We start from the raw sequence: 15850 nt of genomic DNA, 5'->3' as shown, positions 1-15850 counted from the left end.
ATCTATTCTTTATTTATGGTGAAACACCAACAACCTACTAAAAATCACCTTTAACCCAGTATACTTTTATTTAAAAGTAGAAAACATGAAGTCAGTCTTATCTGTTTATATTATGTGGTGCATTTGTTCTTTTAAGGCTACATATATTGATTTTTTAAAATTTATTGTGTTTGTTTTTGTTATAAAAATGATGATTACACTGTGTATGAGTGTTACTATTTCATTTAGATCATGATGAAATGTTCCCGTCTTGTACTGTAACTCTGCAACATGAGCAGACTCATCATCAGACTCATCATTATCTATAATTTTGTATTTTGATAAATTAAGAAAAGAACTGTAACGCCCATTTAACCCTGTTATAAGCGCTCCTCTGGGAGCCTTTTTCTTTGTAACCTCATCCTGCGTGTTGCATCGTGAAACTCTCCTTCTTGTACGAGAAAATGAATTCTGTTAAATTTGATACTTTGGCTCAGGTCTCTATTGTTTAATGGTCATTAAGAAGAAACTTTTTTTTTTAACAGTTTTCTACAATTCCCAGGTTATAACTGGTAGTTTTCTCATATCACTCAGTAAACATCTCATTTTACTTTTATTTAGGATCACATCTCATCCTCATTTCCACTGTTTATATCCAGTATGTACACATCTGTATCCACTGTTTGCTGCTGTAAGAACCCAATTCCTTGGATCAATAATGTTACTTTTTTTTCTCAAATACTTTCATGAGTGTCTGGAAGAAGAAAAAAATAAGTAAAAGTAAGAATTTTATTGGTAATTTAATTGTGTTTAAAGAAACAATCCAGCAGCTGCTTCTAACCTTGAAGAGTTTATAGATAAAAAAAAACAGTAAAACTCTCCCACCTGGTGTCTGATAACTGCAACAACACACATAAAAAACCTGCTTGATACAAGCTGTAAAACAAGATTCCTGAAAGTTTTATCCAGCGGTGGAAGAAGAACTCAGATCCTTTACTTCAGTTAGAAACACCAATACATTGATGTAAAAGTTAAAGAACATAAGTATTATGAGCTTGATGTAGTTAAAGTATTGCAGTAAAAGTAGTGGTTTGGTCCCTCTGACTGATATATTATTATATATGACATCATTAGATTATTAATAGTGAAGCATCAGTGTTAGAGCAGCATGTTACTGTTGTAGCTGCTGGAGGTGGAGCTAGTTTACACTACTTTATATACAGTTAGCTAGTTTAGTCCAGTGGTTCCCAACCTAGGGGTCTGGCCCCTCCAAAGGGTCAGCAGATAAATCTGAGGGGTGGTGAGATGATTAATGGGAGAGGAAAGAAGAAAAAACAAAGTTCTGATACACAAATCTGTTTTCAGTTTTTGGACTTTTTCTCTAATCTTTGATTTTTGCTGAAATATTGGATCATTTGAACATTTATTGAAATGAAAGCATGTGAGAAGTTTAGAGGGAAAAATCACTATTTGGTGGAGCTGTTAACAACTCATAGACATGTGAAATGTGACCCCGACTACACACTGCTTTTTGTAAGACGTCAAAAGCCAAAAAGGTTGGAAACCACTGGTTTCATCTTTAACAATGTGTTGTATTTTAAAAGCTTGTTATATTATCCATTGTGTCAAATCTTCATCTGAAAAGTAACTAAAGCTGTCAAATAAATGTAGTGGAGTAGAAAGTACAATATTTCCCTCTGAAATGTAGAAAGTAGCATCACATGGAAATACTCAAGTAAAGTACAAATACCTCTAAACTACAGTACTTGATTAAATGTCCACCGATGGTTTTATCAACATAGATTTTAGATTTTTAAAGCTGAAGTTTATTATGAAGGGATCTGCTAATGGTCAGCATGAACAGGAGGAATGATCACAGTGTTCATTTGGGTTCTTGACTGTTTTAAAGCAGACAAAAACTGTGAAATTGTCCTTTAAGTACATTTAACACAAAATTCCACACCAGTAAAATAAAACGTTACTGATCTTCGTGGATCATTTATTTCAGTAGTAGTAGCAGTGGCACCACTTCCATCATCACTGCTGGACATCTGACAGTAAAAACCCCAAAAACTCACAGTAAACCCCAAGAAAGTGGAAACAAGTCCACAGGAAACAAATCTTACAGCCAAAAACTTAATCACAGCGACTGTGAAACATCATAAATTTTACTTTTACACAATGTCAGACTGAAGGAAATGACACAGGAAACAGGAGTCAGACTTCTGGGTTTAAAATCATGGAAGAAATGACTTCAGGAGGACTGCCTTCCATTTAGTGAAATATCCCTTTAATTATTTCAGTTATGGAACAGTATTTAGCGTCAGTAGCTCACAAAAAACCACAAATATTTTATTCTACGCGCCAACTACAAAACTTTACAAATATGTATACAAGATTATGTACACGAGTTTGAAAAAAATACACAATTTTGCAGAGGAAAAAAAAAAAAAAAAAGGGATACCAGTAGCAGAGCACGTATCATAACCTGTGATGACATAAAAATGGAAATTCTTAAACATTTCTGTGCAAAGAGGAAACTGCTGTTGAAACTGCATCGCGATTCAAAGTAAAAGTTGGAATTTAAAGCACAAAAAAAAAAGAAGGAGTCATTTTCAACCTGTTTTTCATCCGTTTTCCATCACACATGCAGCAACACAGGAGGCGTTAAATCCTCTCAAACCTCGTGTGATGCTGGAGAATTAAAAGACGTCATTAACGAGTCATAAACATCATCCAAACATGATCTATTTTAGCTTCTTTTACTTTGTGGTGAAAACTTCTCTTTTAGGGTAGAAACAGCTACTAAGATCAACTAAATTTGGTTCATATTAATATAAAATTGATGCTGAAAATTAAGTTTACTTACAATAAATCAATGATGTCACAATTCCCCATCACTTGACCTTTGCCCCCCTTTGCGTGTCTCTCTCGCCGGGCAGCTATCCAATCAGGTTCAGAGTTACTGGCAGCGTTTCCCAACAGTTTAAGAATTAATTTTTAGGTGAAGGTTTATGTGCAGGAAGTAAAATAAACGACTAAACTTCCAGTTAGAGGAGTCAGTTTTCCAGTTAGCTCCATTTTGAAAGGAAGAAATAATAAATATACAAATGTTCTGAGATGTGAGATCGTCACAAATTAAACTCAACATCATCATCATCCTGTGAACATTCACAATGTTCAATATTCAATAAATAGATAAAGACATTATTAATAGGGAGTGTATATAACGGTGTACTGGAGAGAATATGAGCAACTATTATGATCATTTATTGGTCATTTCAGTCAATTTTAAAGCAAAAATGCTGCTAAAATGTGATAATTTGTTGCTTTTCTTTGTTTTACGTTCCAGTAAACTGAAGTTGTGACACTTTTCAGTATTTCTTGATGTTTTATAGACGATTAATGGAGAAAATAAATCAGCAGATTAATGAATAATGACAATAATAGTTGCAACTGTGAAATCATGAAATAAACTTTGTAAATGAAAAAGAAAACAAGGACATTTAAAAATGAGGCACATTTTACTTATAATGAACAAACTTAAATATTGAAACAGGCCAATAAATATTTTGTTTGTATTTATTCACATGATTATTTGTCTAATTGATATTGAATGTAACTATTTGTTTACACAGGAAACTAATTGTTCATGTAGTGTTTCTACCTGTTGCAGCAGGCGTTAACGTTAGCGTTGTGATGCTGACGTTAACGTTAGCGTCGTGATGCATGTCATTGCTACACAACGAGGTGAGCGTGTGTTGAAAATGGTGAAACTGGTTGAAAATGACTGATGTTCTTTCTTTAAAAAGCAGCTTCAACAAAACAATCATTCAGAAGTCCGATTTTGCTCTAAAATTCATATTTGGCTCATACAAAGCTGCTGTTTCCTGCCCCTGAATAAAAGACGACAACGCTTTGATGTCTGAATGAAATAATAAAAAAAAAAAAAAGCAGTCCCGTCACTCCACACGACCACATCATCTTCAAAACCCGTAAGGTGCGCTTGATTTCAGAAGATAAAAACATGAGAAACTAAACCAAGCGCACCTCCTTCCAACATCCCCGTCTCACAGCTCGACGCTGCTCACAATCCCAAATCATTCAGACGAGTGGAGGGGAAGCCGTCATGATGTCATCGTCCAACATGGCGTTCAGAGCTTTGACCTTTGAAGTAGCTTTGGAAAGGAGGAGGAGAAGTTCTGCCTCCACATGTGCGGAAACAATCCCCCACCTCAAACCCAGGAGACCGCAGACAGACGGGGCGAGCGGGTAGACTGACGGACAGGAAGCCAGGGACAGGAAGCCGGTGGGTGGAGTCATCGTGTCATTGGACGACCTCGAAGTAGTGCAGGATGGCCATGATGTGCTGCGGCATGAAGACGTAGCCGGTGTATATGGCCATGCCGGCCACAGAGATCAGCAGCGAGTCTGAACACCAGACGTTAAGGAGGAACAAACACTGGAGAATAGAACTGATTCATCAATTAACCAGAAAATATTTTGATAATCAAACAACCGGAAAAATGACAAATATTCTCTGGTTGCAGCTTCTAAAATATGTCATACGTGATAGTAAACTGAATATTTGTGGATTTTGGACGTTGATCAAACAAAACAAGACGTTTGAAGACGTCACCGTGAGCTCTAAGGAACAATGTTCTGACGTTAACCCAGGATATAATCGGCAGACTGATTGATAATGAATAATCTTTAATCTAAACAGTTCCTGACTGTCAACTAGAGCTCCAACGATGAATCGTCCAGGCCTTTAAATATACCGGCTGATATTAACTCATCGGCAGATATATCGCTGTATGAGTTTATTTCTGTTCAGCACATTTCTTGGTTGAAGTTGTTAAAAAAAAAAAAAAAAAAACTTTGTTAATTCATTTTATGGGTTGTGTAAAAATAATTATCAGCTGATATATTATTGAAATGACTCAAAAATAAATATCAGTCTATAAATATTAGTATCAAAACTCCTGCCAGTTGTCTTTATTATGTAAAGATGGAGGTTTGAACCTGTGTAACATCAACCTGTCAGATCATCTGCTGGTTTAACTGGTCTGTAAGAGTTTGATCATGAAACCAGCTGACTGTGGTTAGAAGTGTTGATCTCTGACCTCCGACCTGTCAGACATACAGTACAGTACCTACATTAACGCAAACGATTAATCGACTGACAGATAAATAATCTGCAACTAATTTCAGTTGTTTTCTAATAGCAACTAGAAACAACCAATCAGGATGCAGTTTACATCCACGTCTGTTCAGACTCATAATATCTGTATTAAGTGTATTTTCCTTGTGTATGTGCACATTTGGCCAATAAAACTGATTCTGATAGAAGATGAAGTTGTAGCCATGACAACAGACGATGCTTCAGACGTAGATGTTGCTGCAAAGACGCTACAAATTCTAAAACGTAGACGTTTCACACACAGAAGATCTAAACAATCAGCACAGTTTCAAGGTGGGAACCAAGATTAGTTCAGTTAATTATCCGACCAAATGTGAAATATGGTCACAATCTTCATAATCTCCCTTCTGTTCCTGAGTTATGATGTTGAATAACGGCCAGAAAAGTGTTTTTGCAGAATATTATGATGTCACAGTGAAGTTGACCTTTGACCTTTTGGATATAAAATGTCACCACTTCATCATTTTATCCTATTACACATTTATGTGAAACTTTGTCATAATTAGAGTATGAATTCATGAGTTATGGCCAAAAAAATGTGTTTGTAAGGTCACAGTGACCTTGACCTTTGACCACCAAATTATAATCAGCTCATCCTTGAGTCCAAGTGGACGTTTGTGCTAAATTTGAAGAAATTCCCTCAAGGTGTTCCTGAGATATCATGTTCATGAGACATGAGACAACAATAACGTCACCGACCACGACTGTCGCCGCCACGGAGGCATAAAAATGACAAATATCTGGTTGTAACTTCTCAAACGTGATAATTTTAAGCTTTTCTGTATCATTCCTGATGGTAAACTGACCTTTTAACGACATCACCCTGGGAAGTAATAACATATTACAGACAAATCGATTCATCGAGAAAATAAATCAGCAGATTAAGCGATAATGAAAATAATCGTTAGTTTCAGTCGTACATATCAGCACCTGACTGGTTTGTCTCAACTTTATACTACTTGTAAAAACTGTCCATCTATTATTCATGACCATCCAGGAGCAGGAAGAGAACCTTTACACTAAGAAAATGTCAGCTCCTACTTCACTGTTATCAAATTCAGCTTTTTTAGTCTTTCAACTGCTGCTAATTTACATCACAGCTACAGAGAGTCTGAAGTATTTCACCCGACATATGAAAAACAAGATCATCACAGCTTTTATGAATCCGTAACCAGCAACTATTTGACATTTTTTATAAAATACAAACAAAAAAAAAACAAACAAAGACTACCGGTTTGTTTTCTGCATGATCCCTGAGCGTCTGAATAAATATTGAACATCTGATGGGACACATTAACAACCTCTAACTCATTCACACAGACACACCTGAGCCTGAGGCGAAAAGAGACACATGAGCTGAGGGTTGCTCCGCCTGTTGACAGACGACAGATACATCATGTTCATCTTGAGATGCTGTCGGTTTACTGTAGTAACTACAGATCAAAGTACAGCCATAACACCAACAACACCAAACACTTCAACTGTTAACCACCAGTCCTTCCTCTAATACGAACCTGACTATCAAGATTTAAGTTTTACTGTGTTCTCAATTAAAGTTAAATTAAATAGGAATAAAAAGAACATGATGTAACTGGATTTTATAAACATGTGTGAATCAGCTGACTGGGGATGGGAGGCTCTACTGGCTGCTTTGCCGGATATAAACCACATACTGAACTCCGTTTACAATTCTACATGTTTTACGTGTCTTCACTTAAACAGACAGAAATATGTGTAGTAGAACAAAAAGTGATGACTTTCCTAAAACTATAGTGGATGATACTTAACTCGGCACTAATTAAAAAACTCAAACATGACTTTGTCTATTTAAAATGATAGTTAAACGATTCTTCGCTGTTTATAATGTACAAACCTTACAGAACAAAATATTAAGCTTTGTCAAAATGGAAATGTATTAAAATTTGATTGAAGTTCCGCCAGTTTTTCAAGCTTTTCCTCTTCCGCCAAACACAGCAGTAAGGACGGGAGCCGACCGGACCAAAGCTCCGTTCAAAACTATATGAATTTAACGATTCGTCACTTGTAGGCAAATACATAGATTTTATATGGAGACATTGGGTTTATTCTTAATCGATAGATGTGGCTCCTTAGTTCTGCATTCATTCAACAGTAAAAAACGTTCATCATTTTTCTTAAAAGTACGATTTCCTTTCAAACTCGTTAGCGACAACATTAGATTCATTTAAATTTCAGCGAAATTAATAATCCTTTACAGTCTCTATATGCCAACTTTATCATAAACGCCTATGTATTTTTTTTTTAAAAAATGTCTTAACTGATATTACAAACAGAAATCGTAGAAAACACAGAGTAAACATGAACTTATCCGGCCACGAGCTCGGCTAACTGCTGACGTCCTAGCTAACGTTAGCATGTTAGCTCGCTCGTTCAGCCCGCTCTGGAGGAGTTAAACACGGAGAAGGATACTGAACACCGTCCGCTCCCAGGGCTCCAGCATGTACAGCGCCGTCACCAGAAGATACTGATAGTAAAACCAGGATAACTGCTTCCAACAGTCACCCAGAGCCATGGTCCCAACTTCACAAACGACTACTTATTTTTTTTTCCTTTTTCCTGTTTTTTCCCCCCTTTCTACGTAATTCCGCAGTGATGGCGTATGACGTTTTATCAGGGTTTCATCTTTAGCCAATCACAACTCCGCGCTCCAGCGTACGGCGATGACGCAATCACGCAGACCGGGGGAATTCCATCCATCCATCCATGCCTGCTTCCAACATCCCGATTTCCAAAAGACAGTTTTTCCTTTTTTTAATCTTAAACAATAGATATATTTTGTAAAAAAAATATATATATATATATATTTTACAGTTGCTTAATAATAATATTTTATTACAAAGTCGGATATTCAACCAACATGTTCAACTCTATAATTACGTTGAATTTACTCTTTTCTCACTTGTCTCCTCGGCTGTTATTTCATTTTTTAAAGGTTTTGTGGGAATTTGCAATCACACTACAATGTTAGATGTAACTGAAACAACTGCTGGGAAAACTTCTTTTATAAGTCAATCCATTAACTTTTTCAACAAGACATCATAAACACACCTTCTGCCTCGTCATATTGGTCCACAACTGTTGGAGAGTTTTTTCGGAGATATCTTTTAAAATGCTTGACAAGTTTTATCCAACTAATCATTATTTGCAGAAACTCAAGAAAGACGTGGGCAGCTCACAGGAACATTTATTTTAAATCTACTGAAGGTTGTAATATTCTCTCCATTAATATCTCTGACTGTCACAAGACGCCTCTCATATTAATCACGGAGCACTTTGCTTTAGAAAGATGTTTTTCATGTCAAAGCCTTCCCTCTTTATTTCTGTCACGGTGCAGCAGCTGCTCTGATGGATTCACGTTTTCTAATAGTTTCAGCTCCTCTAATACGACGACTGACACTGATCAACGTGTGCTCACAAATGGAGCGGACTGAGTCGTCTTTATGTGGACGTTTTAGGGGTGTTGATGATGCTGATGATGATGAAATCTCAGGAACATTCAGCTCCTCATGATGGTGAGGCGACGTTCATCAGGCTGAAACAAGTGATTTAAACAGATTTATGCAGTTCAAAGAGTTTGTTGAATCCGACATGACAAACAAACCTCACAAATGTTTTCGCATGAAGCCAACTGAACCCGGGATCTTCTGACAGTATCTCAGTACCAACCAGTGAGGCTTCCACACAACAACCTGCACGATCTCAAGACTTTCTTATGCATGTTTTTAAAACCACAAATTACTTAGTAGTGCATAAAACCTTTATCTGCAGATAAATAAAAAAGAAACTGCTGCGGAGGAATATCATTTATGAATAGTGTTGACTTTACATTGCACCGAAGTTTATTTTCATCTGTAAAATGTCCCGTTCAGTACAAATCTTACATCACAATTCTTGAAAAAAGAAAAAAAAAAAACGACTTTAAAGGATCCTTAAATATCCACTGTTGGTCCAGTTTAGTAACGATGACCACAAAAGCACATATTTTGCGTCAAATTCCAGTTTTTGGCAGATATTTTTATAAAAATGTGAAGACAGTCGACATTCCACTTCTGTCCTGATCAGACGGGTGAAACGATGCTCAGCCTTATGTAGCTGCTGTATCAATGCGCTCAGACTTCAGACTGACCACTGAGGGATTCTGGGATTCCTCCTTCTCCCCGTTCTCTTCTTCTGCAGCTGCAAAAGTGTCTCAGAAGTTACGAGCCGCAGACACAAACTGAACTTGAACGTCCATCTGTTCGGTCTCAGCAGTGGCTGGCCAGGATGTTGAAGAAGTGGTAGACCTCGTCTTTGTCGTACACCGCCACCTCCGTGGAGCACTCGGAGCACTGCACCGGGTGGTAAACCTCGTCGGCGTCCATCCCCGCCGGCGTCGGGTCGGGAGCCTCGTCCGCCGGCGTCTCCTTCTGTCCCTTCCTCCTCTTCCTGTTCCTCGGTTTCCTCTCCTTCTCCGTCTTGTAGCGTAACACCTCGTCCTTCTTCACCGTGCAGTTCATGACGAACATGGCGCGGTACTGCGTCCGGTACTTTTCGTGCCTGAGTGAACACAAACACATCATCACATCTTTGACTCGAACAGTTTGTTTTGATTGATTGTGGTGAGAAGAGGTTAGCGAGGATCAGGCACGTTAGCTTCTCACATTAGCATATCGACTGGATATTGGCAATAATATATTTGATTTTGATTGACAAAGTAGATTAAATTTATCTTGATTTGATCCAATTATTCAATAAAAAAATACCACAAATAAAGAACAGCATCCAGTCTGTTTGTATTTTTGATCTGTAACTGACAGAAGGCAGCTAAGCGGGACAGTCTTATGTAGTATAACGCTCCTGGATTTGACACCTACAATCCGTCATTCGCGCCCACTTGACACAGTGATTGTTCAGCCGTGTGGAGGAGGAGAGATCTAGAGTTTCTCTGTCAAGATCTCTTTTTTCATTCTTGACACCGACTATTTATCCGTGACGGTCAGCTTTTCACTCCACCTTCAACAACGTGGCCGCTCGGAACAACCAACGTGTTTGATTTCTGACGTGCTTGGATCACACGTCATGCGAACGGTTATCGGTCTGTTCCTCTCACAGATGTCTTAATTAGCGTTGTGGCAGAAAGAGGAATCAGCTGGTCGAGACACAGGTGTCAGATAGCGATATCTTCCAACGTTACAGAACGTGACATGCCTTTTTATACTGAAGACAGGCTGTGTGTGTGTGTGTGTGTGTGTTCGAGTTGCGTGACGAGTCTCATCCTGTTTACCAGACTTCTACAGAAGAATGGGACATTTCTCAATTTCTCTTATCTTTGGACTTTATCCAGATTGAGTGGGCGTCTCTGCGCTGTGTGTGTGTGTGGTATTCCGCCTCTTTCCCAATATCTCCAGATGTCTCCTGTTTTTGGTTCGGTGGACTGACATGTTTCGGTCACCGTGACCCGGCGCTCATTCCAGGTCACAGTTACCCGACCCTCATTCTCCTACATTATATTAGCTACAAGAGTCAGCCAACTAGGCACGACTGTCCTGTAACCTGCAGCAGGTAAACAACACTGTAACTATTCAGGATTCAAGACGCTTAATATAGTCAGTATCATCTACTGCAAGTCAGGATTAAAGGAAACGTTTCAGTCTGACACCAACCAGCGTTATTCACCTCAAAGCTCAGTCATCAAGAGATCTGAGGACACGACAATGAGGAACTAAAGATCCGTCGATTATCTTCTCGATTGATTTGTTTGGTCTATAAAATGTCGATCAGTGTTTCCCAAAACCCAAGATGACGTCCTCAAATATCTCATTTAATCCTGAACAACAGTCACAACCCAAATATATCAAGTTTACTGTCAAAGAGACTAAAGAAACTAGAAAATATTCACGTTTCAGAAGCTGGAATCAGAAACTTTTTTCCTTTAAAAAAAAAATGACTCAAAACAATTAATCCATTATTAAAATAGTTGGTGATTAATTTGATAGTTGATAACTAACCGACTAATTGTTGCAGCTCTAATGTTGTAATAACCCTACATGTAATATTTAGCACAACTGTTCACATATTCACAGAGAAAAGATGCAAAGATTGATCTCAGATTTTAAGAACCGGTCTTTTAACTGTATCGATCATTTATCAGAACGTCCCTCGTTTAAGCTCCACTTGATCTGAGCTGGAAGTCTCACCTCTGACAGTCCAGGCAGAGCGTCGTCATGCAGGCGGGACAGTTGAGGACGGCGTCGCTGCTCGGTAAACCCGACTGCTGACGGTGCTGCGACCGAAACGCCGCCGCCGGTCGTTTCCTGCTGTTATACCTGCGACACACGACAAGACGTTGAGTGATTACCCGGGAGAGGACGCTCTGAGAGATGGATGAACAAAGGTTGAGTAAAATCTTACTGTCTCCTCCTGGCGTCCACCCAGGCCTGGTCCCTGTCGTCCTTGTCGGGGTCGTACAGCAGTTCATCGTTTGATTGTACGATCCGCTGTCTCTGCTTCCGGCCGGTGGAGCTGCCTGCATATATGAGAGCATATATATGAGTTATACATTTACTGTGATGATGCGTCATTCATAAGGGTGGAGGGAAACTAACAGCTGGTCTCTTACTTGGTGTGTCCTCCTCCTCCTCCTCTGAGTCAGAGTCAAAGTAGACTTTATCGTACATCAAAGGGTTTGAAGGTTCAGGGCAGCCGCCACCGCCACCACCTCCTCCGCCACCTCCTCCGCCCTGCTTCACTGCTGCAGAGACACACAAACACAGATTTAAACATCATGGTCAAGTTCTGCAATGTTCAGCTATATTAGACGACAGATTCACAAATTTTCAAGTCTGACTTGAATAATAGGTTGACTTCCTCCTGTTCATACTGGTCATTAAAGGTTCCCTTCTGTGATAAATCAGCTGTCAATTACAACTGATGTGGCAGAAAGTCAGTCTGATTCTACATCAGTCAGGGTGACGAGGTCGGCAGCGTGTCTACGTCCTGTACGGTGACGATACCTGCCGTTGACGGTCCCCAGGTTCCCTCCATGGTCCTGATGGTGGAGCTGAGCTCCGCCTCCATCTCCTTCTCAAACTCATCGCCGCTGGACGACTCGCTCTCCCCCGTCAGATACTCTCTGATCAGCTTCTTCTTCTGCTCCGGAGTCCCGTTCAGCAGCACGTCCAGCTCGTCCTCTGAACTGAAACACCGAGAGAGAAGTTAAATCCCTTCCTAACACAGAGATATTCAATACTCACTGATGTCTTACAGACAAAGCCGTGAATTCATAAATTGAGAAAACATGAATCAATATTGCAGCCGAACCTCCAAACAATATCTTAGAAAATGTAAAAACTTTACTGACTAATGTCGTAGTTTTATCACTGTTTGGTATAAATCCTGTAAAGATGTATGTAAATATATTAGAGTTGCAACAATTAGTTGATCAATATATTAATCAGTCAACAGATAATTATCTTTTTGGTGATTATTTCTAGAAAAGACACCAAACATTTGTTGTGTTTTGTGTCAGTAAACTGAATGTCTTTGAGTTTAGATTGTTGGTTGAATAAAATAAACTATTTGAATACGTCACCTCAGGCTGTTATAACAAGCATTTTTCATAATTTTTCAACATTTTATAGGCTAAATAATTAATCCATTATTCAAGTAAATAATCGTCAGATGGTCTTAACTTCTTCATGAGTTTGACTTTTGTGCAGGCCAAGTTTACCATCATAAATTTAACTTTTCAATCAGCGCATGATTCATCAGTGCATTTAATTGTTATTATTTGATGTTCAGGATTTTATCAGACTCACAAGATAAATCTGAACGACTGTGAGATGATCGTCTGTGTAGGAAAGAAGAGAAAAAAGTTCCATTTTCCAGAACTTTTCTCTCATCTTTGTGTTTTTGTGAAATATTAGAATTTCACCTCTTTGGGTTTTATTTATTTGAAATGAAGTTTAGAGGAGCAAACATGACAAAGAGACACAACTACACACGGATTTATGTGAAAGTTTGCGTTCATCTTAAATAATGCGGCCTCATTAAGAAGCTTCTCTTGTTTTATGTCAAATTATCTGAAAAGTTACTAAGTCTGTCAAATAGATGTAGTGAAGTAAAAAGTACAATATTTACCTCTGAAATGTAGTGGAGTGGAAGTATAAAGTAGCAACAAATGGAAATACTCCAGTAAAGCACAAGTACCTCAAAATTGTACTCGAGTAACGTTGCAGTACTTCAGTAAATGTACTTAGTTCCTTTCTACCACTGCTGCTAAAATACTTAAACTAAACACTAACTAAGACAACGTCAACAGTAAAAATAGCCACCAACAGCTAACAGATCTTCCATCAGTTGTTCAACTTAAAACATTTAAATAAAATCGACTCGTTCTCGTCTGTTCTAGTTTGTTTACATGTTAGCATTCAGCTAGTTAGCCTCATGCTGCTAAAGCTACAGCGTTTTTTTTAACTAACTGTTTTATTTAATTCTCACCTGCTGCAGGCTCTCTCCTCGTCGCTCGGCTCCTCGATTTCATAAGAGTCAAACTCTTGTGGTTTATTCAGTTTGTTCATTTTCACTGTTTGACAAAGTTCAATTACAACAACACGAGCTGCTAGCGAGCTAGCACCCTTAGCGCGACCCTATTCTTCTTCTACTTCAGATTTGATTGCACGGAAGTGCGCAAACATTGAAAAGAAAACACTACCGCCACCTACTGTTGTGGAGCGAGCCGAGATTATATACATCGTTAAATTAAATTAAATTAAATATATCTGTCTTGTCCACAATATTTATCTTTTTATGTTTTTAAAGATTCTGTAAAATCATAGAAGATCTGCAGATACTTTATATTATATTTGTGAGAAACTGCAGAATTCATTCTGATTGTGATATTTTCACAAAACATTCAGTGATTTTACCAAATAATCACTTTGAAGGTTTACTTTCTAAGATTCAAAACATTATAACTTTTCAAGATTAATCATTTTAATTCATTTTTGATTAAATTTAATTAAAATGCAACATTTCAAAATGTATTTTTCAATTTATGAAATTCTTTATAATTTTTATTATGATTTTTTTTGTCTTATTTTTTTCTGTATTCCCTGCAGTGTTGCACTCTAAAGTGAAGTCTTTTCTGTAACGTCGTTAAAAATGAATGATTAAAAAAGATAATAAGATTAAGAAAAATTAAGAAATAAGATTTAGATAAATTTGAAATAAAATTAAATAAAAAATGTTGATTTTTACATACCAGAATAAATCTCCTCCTTGATTTCAAAGCATTAATTAATCAAAGCAACTATTCTGATAATCGATTAATCATCTTAGTGACTCAGCTCTCTACTTTTCAGGCAATCTTCATGCACTATTTTGCATAATAAATCATAATACTCTAGTGTCAAACCACCTCTACCTGCTTCATGAAGTTCCTTCCTTATTTCATGCAAACACATCCTCAGTATTTCTCTTTCCCTGCTGAATATAAACCTCATACAAAAACAAAGATCTGATTTATTTATTATACTTCTGACAAGCAGATTAGTGGCAAATAAATGCTTTAAAATGAAAACCACAAAGCTCCCTGATTTAAACTGTTAACATTTAGTTCACCTTTATTCAGCAGGGATGATGAATCAAAAGCAACTATTAAAGCTGAACGTCTGCATGAAACGTGTCTCTGCAAACTGCTGCTGCTGCAGTGAGTCACCACTAGGTGACACTAAAAGATAAGAGATGCTGTTACTGAAATCTCTGCTTCCTCCTGTCAGAGGTCACAGATGACCTGAAGGTTCACCTGAAGGCCGTGAGATGATATAAGGAATGAAAAGATTATTGAATAAACAATGTAAATCCATGTAAATTCCCATCGTGTCATGTTGACCTCTGACCTCGGTGTGGAGGCAGAAGAGAGAGATTAATACTCTCTTCTCCAGTTTTTCTTTTCCTCATAAAAGTTTTCCTTCTTCACACCGACCACCAGAGTCTTTTTTATATTTTCTTCTCAGCTGTGATGCATCACATATCTTATACACTTTTTTTTGCTATTTTAATTACATATTTTTACTCGTTATTATTATTTACTGCATCGTTGAGGAGCTGATAAGATTTTTACTTGTTTCTTGTGTAATGAGACGTAACGATAAAGAATCCTGAGAGTCTTTATATTTGATTCAACTCTTTAAAATTCTATTTAAATGTCTTTTTTTTAATAATGTCTTGTGTTTCTTTTACATCTTGTCTTAACGTTGTCTCGTTGTACATAAACTGACACGGATAAAGTCTTCACGTGTGCACCGACCTACAGCGATGCAAATAAACTGATATTAAAAAGATATTAAAAAAAAGCACATTTTGACCAGATGCTCTTGAAAAAAAGGATGAAAACATGATCTTCTTTTAGAATTAATTAATTCTCCTTGTTTATAACCAGAAATTATATTATTTAATTATTTCTATTATAATCATGTTTTCTGGCAGATGTCTTCTTCTCTTTCACTTCTTTTCAACTGAGGTGTAAAAATGTTCTGATTGACCTTTCAGTCAAATTAAGTTTAGTTTTCTATACACTGTTTTACTGTCAGTGATGTTCCTGCATGTTTTAGTGTTTTAATGAACCAGTACAAACAATTTTACACCTTT

The 15850-nt window shown here is 37.5% G+C and overlaps 2 protein-coding genes across 2 annotated transcripts; both read right to left on the bottom strand.

Moving 5' to 3' along the window:
* Positions 1–2247: 2247 nt before the first annotated feature.
* sptssa (serine palmitoyltransferase, small subunit A) lies at positions 2248–7820 on the bottom strand. The gene is made up of 2 exons (XM_044375681.1): positions 7631–7820; positions 2248–4410 (listed from the first exon to the last, which is right to left on the bottom strand). The coding sequence occupies exons 1-2, from the start codon at positions 7731–7733 to the stop codon at positions 4307–4309; spliced, it is 207 nt and encodes a 68-aa protein (XP_044231616.1). The 5' UTR covers positions 7734–7820; the 3' UTR covers positions 2248–4306.
* A 1227-nt stretch (positions 7821–9047) lies between these two features.
* Positions 9048–13882, bottom strand: LOC122998309 (e2f-associated phosphoprotein). Its single transcript, XM_044375128.1, has 6 exons — positions 13700–13882; positions 12214–12395; positions 11820–11951; positions 11612–11726; positions 11398–11526; positions 9048–9757 (listed from the first exon to the last, which is right to left on the bottom strand). The coding sequence occupies exons 1-6, from the start codon at positions 13777–13779 to the stop codon at positions 9466–9468; spliced, it is 930 nt and encodes a 309-aa protein (XP_044231063.1). The 5' UTR covers positions 13780–13882; the 3' UTR covers positions 9048–9465.
* Between the last annotated feature and the right edge of the window lie 1968 nt (positions 13883–15850).

Source organism: Thunnus albacares, chromosome 15 (genome assembly GCF_914725855.1).
Source record: "Thunnus albacares chromosome 15, fThuAlb1.1, whole genome shotgun sequence".
NCBI classification, from domain to species: domain Eukaryota; kingdom Metazoa; phylum Chordata; class Actinopteri; order Scombriformes; family Scombridae; genus Thunnus; species Thunnus albacares.
The sequence above is the reverse complement of the archived record's forward strand: the minus strand, read 5'-3'. Positions and strand labels throughout refer to the sequence as shown.

What these genes read in the sequence shown, in the direction of transcription:
- sptssa (XM_044375681.1), bottom strand. Translation starts at nt 7,733, where the DNA reads ATGGCTCTGGGTGACTGTTGGAAGCAGTTATCCTGGTTTTACTATCAG. An exon ending in CTGGGAGCGGACGGTGTTCA is followed by an intron (nt 4,411 to 7,630) that starts GTATCCTTCTCC and finishes TCTGGTGTTCAG; the next exon opens with ACTCGCTGCTGATCTCTGTG.
- LOC122998309 (XM_044375128.1), bottom strand. Translation starts at nt 13,779, where the DNA reads ATGAACAAACTGAATAAACCACAAGAGTTTGACTCTTATGAAATCGAG. An exon ending in GAGGAGAGAGCCTGCAGCAG is followed by an intron (nt 12,396 to 13,699) that starts GTGAGAATTAAA and finishes TCGGTGTTTCAG; the next exon opens with TTCAGAGGACGAGCTGGACG. An exon ending in GTGGACGCCAGGAGGAGACA is followed by an intron (nt 11,527 to 11,611) that starts GTAAGATTTTAC and finishes CGTGTGTCGCAG; the next exon opens with GTATAACAGCAGGAAACGAC.